At 34.2% G+C, this 11,416-nt stretch overlaps 1 protein-coding gene across 1 annotated transcript; it reads left to right on the top strand.

Moving 5' to 3' along the window:
* The first annotated feature begins 864 nt into the window (after positions 1-864).
* LOC131104860 (transmembrane protein 237B-like) lies at positions 865-11,411 on the top strand. Its single transcript, XM_058052464.2, has 14 exons — positions 865-1,034; positions 1,249-1,284; positions 4,001-4,032; positions 4,112-4,125; positions 4,207-4,269; positions 4,341-4,466; positions 6,059-6,125; positions 7,993-8,150; positions 9,418-9,547; positions 9,624-9,815; positions 10,426-10,499; positions 10,579-10,666; positions 10,732-10,853; positions 10,965-11,411. Exons 1-14 carry the CDS (start codon positions 1,014-1,016, stop codon positions 11,027-11,029), a joined length of 1,188 nt encoding a protein of 395 aa, XP_057908447.2. The 5' UTR covers positions 865-1,013; the 3' UTR covers positions 11,030-11,411.
* Positions 11,412-11,416: the final 5 nt, after the last annotated feature.

Below are 11,416 nucleotides of genomic sequence, written 5' to 3'. Positions count from 1 at the left end.
AAAACAAAGTTGTATTTTTTTGTAAAATTAGGGTACGGACAAATTATAATGTTACTAGAATAAAGTGGAAATATGATTGGAATAAAGCCATAATGAAGAAGAAAGTTGGAATAGCTGTAATTTTACAAGAATAAAGTCATATTCTGGCAAGAAAAAAGTTGCAATTTTACAACAATAAAAAATGATCTTATGAGTTAAACTATTAAAGATAAATATTGTTTTTAAGTTGCAATATGAGAAAGAAACAAAACAAAATAAAGTTGTCATTGTCAAGTTCTAATATTTTGTCAAATAATGTCAACATTACAAAAATAAAATTTGCTAAGATTGTTTAAGAAGAGAGTTAAATATTTGATGATATATTTACATTATGGCCCCTGCATTCTTCCATTTTGACTATTTGGCCCTCGCTGGAAATAGTTTGGACACCCCTGGCCTGTGCCAATCCCACCAATGTTTACAGTCTATGGTGTGAGGTCATTTTATGTTTTTATGGTGTGTTGTTGAGCTGCCAAAACAGTTGTGTTTGATTGTGACATAAAAACGTTTTATTATGGTAGTGTCATGTGTGCTCTTACGCTGAAGGGGACAGGACAGGAAGTTTGGATCAGTTCTTTTTCCGGCGTGTGATTTTTTTTTTCCACCGTAAAATGTGCGAATTACCTCTGTATTCCTGCCCTTAAAATTGGCAACGAGCTTGTAATGTAACGTAGTTTTTACTGTGTTAAAATCATGTTGTTAACGTCTTAAGCTAAGGAATTCTCATTTGTACCTCTGAGTGTTTACGACAATAAACCTGTTGTTCGTGCACTGTTATCATGAGCTTTTATTTTGAAGACAGGATGCCCCCCCCACCCTGACCCCATGGAAAACATCCGGTGGCGCAGTATTTTGAGCTGCTTTTTTTCTACAGTAAATATACGTAAATTACGGTTTTTAATGTAGCGTGTCTGTCACGCAGGGAATTGAAACATGAATTAAAAACACGGTAATATAAACAAATCGAACTTAATATGGACAACGGTGTCTCACAGGTAACGTTTTCCAAGTTAGCTCCTAGTTATTTATTGTGCATGCTAGCATAGCGGCTACCGAAGGTAACACGATTCAGAAATAGTTTTTTTTTTCATAAAGTCACGTTTTCATTTCATGAATATGAGCCTGCTGACAAATTTAAGAGTATAATTAAGTATATAAGTACAGGCTTTGATGCCGAAGTGACTTGAATATGTCTGTTTGCCTTCTTAGAAAATGCGACCCAGGGAGCTGCCTCCCCTACCTCAGGTTAGTCAGTATATTAACAAGTGTGCTAAGTTTGTTGCCTTTAAGGGTTAAAATCTTACGTACTTACGTACTTAGCGTTCACAATGAGGCTGCGTCAACTCCAGAACCCTTTAGACATGAATTTACACCCACACAGTCACCTTTACATTAGTATTACAGAATATAGTACATATAATCAGAGATGATAAGCATTCAAGATTGGAATAAGGCTCGTGTCGTGTGTGTTGCAATAAATACCTTCCGGACGTTGGGACAGGAAGTGACGTTGTGGTTTCAGAGTAGAATTTTTGTTGGGTTACAGCCACAACAGTCGCCCATTTTTAGGTTGTTATTATTGATCATTTAAACCTGCAATCAAGTCACCAAAGTCGAATACTGAATTCGCAATTTTAACGCGGCGTCCTTGTACAGTAAAGTCTCGTTATATCGATATCGGTTAAAACGAATTACTACTTATTACGATACTATTTTCATTTCTCTGCAAATTTCTAGTCTTTTATGATATAATTAGCTCCGTTAGTACGATACCCGGTTATTATGATAATCCGGTTACTACGATGCCCTTTTCATCTCCCGCCAGCCAATTTGGTCTGCTTATATCGATACAAAAGCAGCTTAAATCAATCTTTGCTTAAGGATTTCAATACCAAAAAAGAACACGGCGAACGGCTGCTTCCAGTCAACTTTATTTTTCACACTTCCACCACCAGAGCGCAGCACACACAGCGGAAAACACCCGTCCCTCGCGCCTACCCCTCCGGGTGGCAACACCTTCCCTATCGATAGTTCCGGGGTGAATTATGTCCCGGTAACCGGTAATCACTACAGCGTAAGTTTATTTTTATTTACTGTAGTACAACATTTATTGTAGTACAAAAGCATGCTAGATACGCAATCCATGAACTCAAGGAGAAAATTACATGCCATGTCAAAGATCCGCCCACTTTTAATGCAGTTCGGCGCAGGGTCGGATATATGGATAGTCCGGTTATATCGGTATTTTTTCAGACTCCCGAGAATATCGATATAACAAGACTTTAGTGTATTTGTATTTTAGTTGCTTGACAGTACATAGTGTAGGCAAAAAAATATATATATATATAAAGTGTGTAGGTGCAGATTGACACCTCTGTGTGAGGCCCTGGTTTACTTGTGTCCAATCAATGAGACCCACACAAAGTCCATATAGTTGCAAAAAATGAAAGGTTTTATTTTATAGAATGCTATGACAAAAAAGTTAATTGTTCAAAAAAAGATAACTCAAGAAATCAAACACGGTAAAAGAAACCTGTGTGCCTCCACAGCACCTCCCCCAACACCTGAATGGAGTTTTTTTAATAAGCAGCACCATTATTTGAAACAAAAACAGCAACAATTAATAAAAATAAATATTACCATTTCATATTTCAAACAATATTTAAGGTGTGCATCATAGCATAAATAACATAAACTCCACTCTATAATTGACTGACTCATACAACATGCTTCATTATACATATATATACAGTAAAGTCTCGTTATATTGATATTCTCGGGAGTCGGAAAAAATACCGATATAACCGGACTATCCATATATCCGATCCTGCGGCGAACTGCATTAAAAGTGGGCGGATCTTTGATATGGCATGTAATTTTCTCCTTGAGTTCATGGATTGCGTATCTAGCATGCTTTTGTACTACAATACATTTTGTACTGCAGTAAATAATAATAAACTTACGCTGAAGTGATTACCGGTTACCGGGACATAATTCACCCCGGAACTATCGATAGGGAAGGTGTTGCCACGCGGAGGGGTAGGCGCGAGGGACGGGTGTTTTCCGCTGTGTGTGCTGCACTCTGGTGGTGGAAGTGTGAAAAATAAAGTTGACTGGAAGCAGCGGTCGCCGTGTTCTTTTTTGGTATTGAAATCCTTAAGCAAAGATTGATTTAAGCTGCTTTTGTATCGATATAAGCAGACCAAATTGGCTGGCGGGAGATGAAAAGGGCATCGTAGTAACCGGATTATCATAATAACCGGGTATCGTACTAACGGAGCTAATTATATCATAAAAGACTAGAAATTTGCCGGGAAATGAAAATAGTATCGTAATAACTAGTAATTCGTTTTAACCGATATCGATATAACGAGACTTTACTGTATATATTTTTACTAATAATAGATAGTATTCAACCACAAAACAGTATGATTTATCAATTATTATATGTTTGAAAAAGCGAGTGCTGCAAGGGATTCTTGCACATAAATATTGCCATCAAGTAATTGACTTTACAACACTTCAGTCACTAAGTACTGAGTTTGCATATCTACATAGTATACATATTAAGTGTACCGACAGAAGTACTCACGCACCATCTTAATATGTACATAAAAAACATATAACTTCCATTGTTGTTAATATTGAACAAGGGGTGGCATTCTTTGCAAATGCACAAATTATTGGTTGCTCTTCCATGTTGGACCAACATCCACATAGCGTCGCAGCGGGTTTGACCCCTTCCCTGAGTAATCCTTCCTCATGAGCACAGATTTAGCAGAGGATTTACCGAGCAGGTTATGCACTCCCTCGCTCCACGTCTCACTTGATTCTTGAATGGAATGGCTAGAAAGACGCCGGTGAAGCTGCTCTCTTGTCTTCTAATCTGCTGTAATAATAATAATAATAATAATAATAATAATAATGTCAACTGACCTGTGATTCACCTTTATTTCTGTAGCGAGGACAGAGAGCGCTTCCTGCAGTGCCAAGGTAGGTACATTTTCAATTTTTAGTTTCCTATATTACCTTGACTAAGATGCTGCTCTTTTTTTCATAACATGGACTGAAGAGAAGACATGGCTGGTGAGTGAGGAACTAACCAACTAACTAATCAGCAGGTTGGAAATAGTCAATTTCAGCTTGCTAAGTGTGCTTATGTAACAGATGTGCCAAAACAAAAGAAGAGGAGGGTGAGAAAGGAGGCAGGCGACACGGACGGGTCACAAGGTCCTTCACATTGCCCACACTACCTCGTGTAAAAACCTCCGCACCATCTTCACGTCTTCACGTTCTTTCAGATCAGGCAATGAACATGGAAGGCCCGGGCAGCAGACGGACGTCTGACGTCGGAGAGAACGTTTCACTTGAAACACCTGCAGATGCTCCTCAAAGGAAGAAGAAGAAAAAGAAGAGCGCAACATTAGGTATGGTAATGGTAATGGTTTAATTTCATTTGAACATGCATCAGATTACAATTGAGTGCATCCCATAATCAGTTCCCAGTTCCACATGTCCAAAAGGAGTAGGAAGAAGCAAAGCTTATTAAATCCCAAATTTAAATATTCAAATATTTTATTTTTTTATTTTTAAATTTTTTTAATTTAAGAAAATTATTTAAATTTTTTACATTTTTTTAAATAAAAAATTATGAAATAAAAAAATATATTTTAAAAAAATTATTAAATTTTTTTTGTCACGTACCGAAAGAAAAAATCAGGACTTTTGTGTCCATGGAGAAAGTTGATGGTAATGGTAATGGTTTAATTTCATTTGAACATGCATCAGATTACAATTGAATGCATCACATAATCAGTTCCCAGTTCCACATGTCCAAAAGGAGTAGGAAGAAGCAAAGCTTATTAAATCCTACCCCTCCATCTGGTACTTTTACAATCAGTAACTGTTACATTTGTTCACTTCCTGCTTTCCATAATACAGTATAAGGTTTTTTTTTTTTAAATGCACCTTGTACCGAAGTAGGAGGTGATATGAGCATCCAATGACATAATGGGTACCATAGTAAGTGTCAATATAGTGATATATATAGCACATCATGACTGGTTCAAGACTCTATTTATTTAATTTCATTTAATTTTATTTAATTTTATTTTTACTCTTCATCCTTGTATTTAGCAAACATCAAATGCTTGTATTGTTTCTTGAATTGGCTCATCGTTGTGCATTGTTTGACTTCCTTACTCAATCCATTCCATAGTTTGATTCCGCATACTGAAAAGCTATGGCTTTTTAACGTAGTCCTAGCATATAAGTGTGGAGATTGTTTGCCCTTTTTACTTTATTTTATTAGTTTTATTTTTTTATTTTTAATTTAATTTTTAATTTATTTTTGTGGTTATTTTTAATTCATTATTATTATTATTATTAATTAATTTATCATTTTATTTTACTGAAATGCTATGCTAACGCTAATGTAGTCCTAGCATATAAGTGTTTCAAATGTAGTTCTTCCCTGAGATCATATTTCTCCTCTCTTGTAGAGAAGTATTTGTTCACTTCCTGCTTTCCCAATATAATTTAAGTATTTTTTTTACTTTATTTTATTAGTTTTATTTTTTTATTTAATTTTTTTAGTTTAATTTTTTCGTTTTTCATTTGATATTTATTATTATTATATTATTTATAGCATTATTATTATTATTTATTAGTATTTATTTATTATTTTATTTGACTGAAATGCTATGCTAACGCTAACGTAGTCCTAGCATAGAAGTGTTTCAAATGAGATCATATTTCTCCTCTCTTGTAGAGAAGTATTGGATGACATTTTTAGCTAATTGGTTATTTTTATTACTATGAATTATCCTTACTGACCTTTTTTTGCAGTACATTTAGCCAGTGAAGATTGCTTTTATAGTTATTATCCCATATTTCCACACAATAAGTAAGATATGGTAGAACCAGAGAGCAATAAAGAGTGTGGAGTGATTTATGATTGAGAACAAGTAGGGTCAGACCGAGTCCAAGGAGGAAAACATGTTTTTGTTTTCACTTTCAGATCTGGAAGACGACCAAGCTGATCTCCTGAATGGGGACACGGGGGATCAGACTAAGAAGAAGAAGAAGTAAGGAAGAGCCAAACGTTCACTTAGTATGTGTGGATGAGGCTGCAGTCACAATCACAATACGGTCAAATATGTTTAAAAAAATGTGTTTTGTGGCTGAATCTGGCCTATATGCACATTTAAGTAAACTATTGTGGCCTAAATTAAACATTTCCAAGCATAAAAAGGACGTAAAATACAAATACAAGTCAGAAGAAGCATTATAAATGTGAGTCTAAGGTTCCCGAGGGAACACATTGACCGTGACACCACTCAAACAACAGTTTTATTCACATCTGTCATGGCTTCTTTACTCTTATTCTGTCTACTCTATTGTGTAGTAGGAGTGTAAAGCCATTTAAAGTCGCCGTCACAATGCATCAGTGTATATCGGCTTTAAAGTACGCTGTCAAGAAATGTCAGTCTGTTATCTTATTTGTGTCTAATATTCTCGTCTTTCGTTTACTATATTGGGTAATGGGAGTGTATAGGTGACTATAGGGGTGTTATTTCAAGTCTTGAGGGCTCTAATAATGTTAAAAACTTTATTCTGTACCCTAACTATGAAAATATTTATATTATATTATTATTTATATATTATTTATTGTTATTTATATATATTATTACTATATTATTATTATTTATATATATTATTATTTATATATTATTCATTATATTCATAATATATATTTATTCATATTATTTATTATTATATTATTGTTATTATTATTATATAATTATTATTTATATATTATTTATTGTTATTAATATATATTATTTATTATTATATTATTGTTGTTACTATTATTATATTATTATTATTTATGTATTATTTATTATTATTTATATATGTTATTTATTATATTATTGTTGTTATTATTATATTATTATTTATATTTTATTTATTATTATTTATGTATATATATTATTATTATATTATTGTTGTTATTATTATATTATTATTATTTATATATTATTTATTATTTATATATGTTATTTATTATTATATTATTGTTGTTATTATTATATTATTATTTATATATTATTTATTATTATTTATATATGTTACTTATTATTATATTATTATTTATATATTATTTATTATTATTTATACATCTATTATTATTATATTATTGTTATTATTATTATATAATTATTATTTATATATTATTTATTATTATTTACATATTATTTGATATTTATATATGTTATTTATTATATTATTGTTATTATTATATAATTATTATTTATATATTATTTATTGTTATTAATATATATTATTTATTATTATATTATTGTTGTTATTATTATTATATTATTATTATTATTTATGTATTATTTATTATTATTTATATATGTTATTTATTATATTATTGTTGTTATTATTATATTATTATTTATATTTTATTTATTATTATTTATGTATATATATTATTATTATATTATTGTTGTTATTATTATATTATTATTATTTATATATTATTTATTGTTTATATATGTTATTTATTATTATATTATTGTTGTTATTATTATATTATTATTTATATATTATTTATTATTATTTATATATGTTATTTATTATTATATTATTATTTATATATTATTTATTATTATTTATATATCTATTATTATTATATTATTGTTATTATTTTATATATATATATATATTTATAATATTGAATCCCACTTTATGAAAATGCACTTTATTTAGAACCAATTAATCGCGGTAAAGGGACGACTGTATTTACCTTCCATCTTCTTCTTAACAAAATGGATGGATGTATTTCCTCTTACTTGTGTCCTTCAAAATTGTACTCACTCCTCGGTTTAAATGTACTCATCATGTTAAGTGTAAGCACATACTGTAAGCGCTCTTCCCTCTTTTAAGGAAGCCAAAAGCTGTGGAATCATCACTTCCGGATGAATTGGATATAGAAGAAGACGACGTGGTCACAGACGTAACATCTCCCATCCCACAGCATTCCCTGTTCTCTGCCCCACAGGGACAAAGCCAGCCTGTCGGGAAGGTCTTTGTGGAGCGCAACAGTAAGTGATGAAATTAGGCCTGTCATGATGATCGTGAAATCGATTACCGTATTTTCTGGACTATAAGTCGCTCCGGAGTATAAGTCGCACAAGGCCAAAAATGCATAATTAGGTAGAAAAAAACATACATAAGTCGCACTGGAGTATAAGTCCCATTTTTGGGGGGTAATTTATTGACAAACTACAAACTACAGACATTACGTCCTCTTGGAAGGCAAGTTCTACCAATAAAAGAATAGAGAAGAGGCTGAATAGGTGTAAGATATGCTAACACAATGGTTATTCAGCTACACAAAAAATAAACATGAACACAAAAGGTGTCCAGTGTTTATGGAACATAAACACTTTTTTCATTTATAAGTCGCTCTGGAGTATAAGTCGCAGGAACAGCCAACCTAGGAAAAAAAGTGACACTTATAGTCCGGAAAATACGGTAATTTAACAAGGAAATTAAACCAACAACAGCAAAAAATGAAAAAAAACTATCAATTTTACAATAATGAAGTGAAAATATAATCTAATTTGTGCAATTTTAGTAGCAGAAAGTTCGAAGGATTCCCTATGGGCAAGTCATTTTGGTTTTTAATGTAGAGCCCTGAGTCTTTCAACTTAAAACTTAATCTTTGTGACATTCTGGATGAGTATATAAAAGATCAGGATGAACTTATGCAAATATTTCAACTTTCCTTAAAATAATCTTTAAAAAATTTAAAGATGTTTTTAATTTTAAAAATTATATTTTTGATTTTTAATTTATTTAAATTCAAAATTAATAATCAATAAATTATATCTATTCCTATTCTTATATTACATTATTTATTATTATTTTGTTAGTATTTTCTCCTCATAATATTTTGATTTTATTCTGATAATATTCACATAGTCACATTTATACTTTTTTTATTTACAACATATTGCGCAACTGCAGGGTCTTGAGACACATGCTAACTCGCAAACTAGAGAGCTAGCGACCTAAACGGTAGCCTTCAAGTTATTTCCTTTCAACTTAAATAGCCAAAAACTTACCACTTCCACACGGATAGGGAGGATAACTATTAACAGTTATTTAACCTTTAACATGAACATGAATCAAATGTAATCATTTTTTCCGGGTACATGATACCATACAGCATCCATATCAAACTAACATTAAACTTTCAAACTAGTGTCCTGCGGGCCACATATGGCCCGCGGTCCGCGTGTTTGAGACCCCTGCCTTAGATGGAATATATTTGAATGAATTTACTGATTCTATGTTATTGTGTAGAGCGCTTCCAGGCAGCAGAGCGCTCCGACTGGAGGAAGCCCAGCGACCAGACGGAAAACAACGACTTCCAGCTCATGCAGCCTCGCTGGACCACCAGAGATGTTTCTCTCAGGGTGCATGAAGGATTCAGGTGGAAGCAGATTGCATCGGATGACTTGACCGATTCCATGTGTGACTCGGACTGTGTGCTTTTGTCTCCGATTCAGGATGTTCGCGCTGTACTGTCACGGCTTTCTAGCAGGATATGCCGTGTGGAACATGGTGGTGGTGTACGTGCTAGCTGGGCAGCATCTCAGTGCTCTCCCCAACCTGCTGCAGCAGTACCACTACTTGGCTTACCCGTCCCAGTCGCTGCTCTATATGCTGCTGGCCATCAGCACGGTGGCGGCTTTTGACAGGTACCACCCTTCAATCCAATCCAGCTTTATTTATAAAGTACTTGAAATCAAACACAAAAGAATAATAAATGAAAGGCACAAACCGCTTTTCCTCACGAGGGTCGCGGGGGGGCTGGAGCCTATCCCAGCTGTCTTGGGGCGAGACCTGGACTGGTGGCCAGCCAATCACAGGGCACATATAGACAAACAACCATTCACACTCACATTCATACCTATGGACAATTTGGAGTCGCTAATTAACCTAGCATGTTTTTGGAATGTGGGAGGAAACCGGAGTACCCGGAGAAAACCCACGCATGCACGGGGAGAACATGCAAACTCCACACAGAGATGGCAGAGGGTGGAATTGAACCCTGGTCTCCTAGCTGTGACAGCTAAAATAAAATTAAAAATGCAAAAAAAAAAAAGTGAACAAAAAACAATCTAAGTATTTAAATATGTTTTTTTAATGTATGTATGGAGGTCGAGTGGTTAGTGCAGACCTCACAGCTAAGAGACCCAAGTTCAATTCCTCTCTCGACAGTCCAGTAGCAAAAAGCCAAAAACTTACCACTTCCACACGGATAAGGAGGATAACTATTAACAGTTGATGAATAAATTGTATTGTTAGAGTCAACCTGGCCAAGACTTCCATGGCACTGCAGGAGTTGATCACATTGGACCCGGTGGCTATCGCCTCATTCTGTGAGTATTATTTATTTGTAATTGTGTCCTCATGGGTTCCTCATGGGTTCCTCATGGGTTCCTCATGGTGTCTCGGCAGTGTATTTCTCCGCATTGGTGCTCTCTCTCAGCCAACAGACCACGAGCGATCGCATCAACCTCTACCCCGTCTCCAACTCAACATTATGGTAGCGTCACTGCACTTTTCTTTACGCTATTTTGAGTACTTGAAAATGATGTTCTCACCTTTAAGGCCGACTGGGTCCGAGCACCAAATACTTCACCCTTGGGTCACGGTCAACCTGGTGGTGGCGCTGCTGGTGAGCCTGGCCTGGATGTTCATCACCAGTCGACCCGAGGCAGACTATACTAAAAGTAAGAAGATCCAGTAGTGTTATTATTATTATCACTGGTAGTAGTAGCCGTAGTAGTAGTAGTAGTAGTAGTAGTGCCTCAAAATACAATAAATGAAGTTTTCTTCTTCAGGTTATCTGGTTGCCATGCAACTCGAACCCTCCAAGATGGATGACAAGTCAGAAATGAACGCGTGATTACGTGTCTCTTGGACGTTGTTTTCTCCAAACTCCTGTGTGACCTTGAATCCACCATGACACCATGCGGCTTTCAGGTAACGACATTACACACACAGCTCAAGAAGACGCTTCACTCGCCACTGTGGACAACGGAACGCTGCAAGAGTCACCCACAGGAAGTGCAAACGACTCCGAAAATCAGGAAAAAGCCAAAAGAAACAAATAAAATTGTTCAGTTCGGAGAGCTGTTCAATTGATTCGATTCCTTTGCGACACATCACTCGGGCACACTCAAATTGCTGTAATTTATATTTTGTTGTGTAATGTTTTGTACTTGTGTTTCACTGTAATAAAATATGTTCCATGTTAGGGTTATAAATAAAGTTGTGTAAACATTTAATATAT

Source organism: Doryrhamphus excisus, linkage group LG15 (assembly GCF_037039965.1).
Source record: "Doryrhamphus excisus strain RoL-2023G ecotype Guam linkage group LG15, RoL_Dexc_Guam_v1.1, whole genome shotgun sequence".
Lineage (NCBI taxonomy): Eukaryota > Metazoa > Chordata > Actinopteri > Syngnathiformes > Syngnathidae > Doryrhamphus > Doryrhamphus excisus.
The sequence above is the reverse complement of the archived record's forward strand: the minus strand, read 5'-3'. Positions and strand labels throughout refer to the sequence as shown.

Bases quoted from the DNA above. Each gene is read 5' to 3' on its own strand.
- LOC131104860 (XM_058052464.2), top strand. From the start codon at position 1,014: ATGGACAACGGTGTCTCACAG. The intron at 4,467-6,058 runs GTATGGTAATGG...TTTCACTTTCAG, and splicing joins AAAGAAGAGCGCAACATTAG to ATCTGGAAGACGACCAAGCT. The intron at 8,151-9,417 runs GTAAGTGATGAA...GTTATTGTGTAG, and splicing joins GGTCTTTGTGGAGCGCAACA to AGCGCTTCCAGGCAGCAGAG.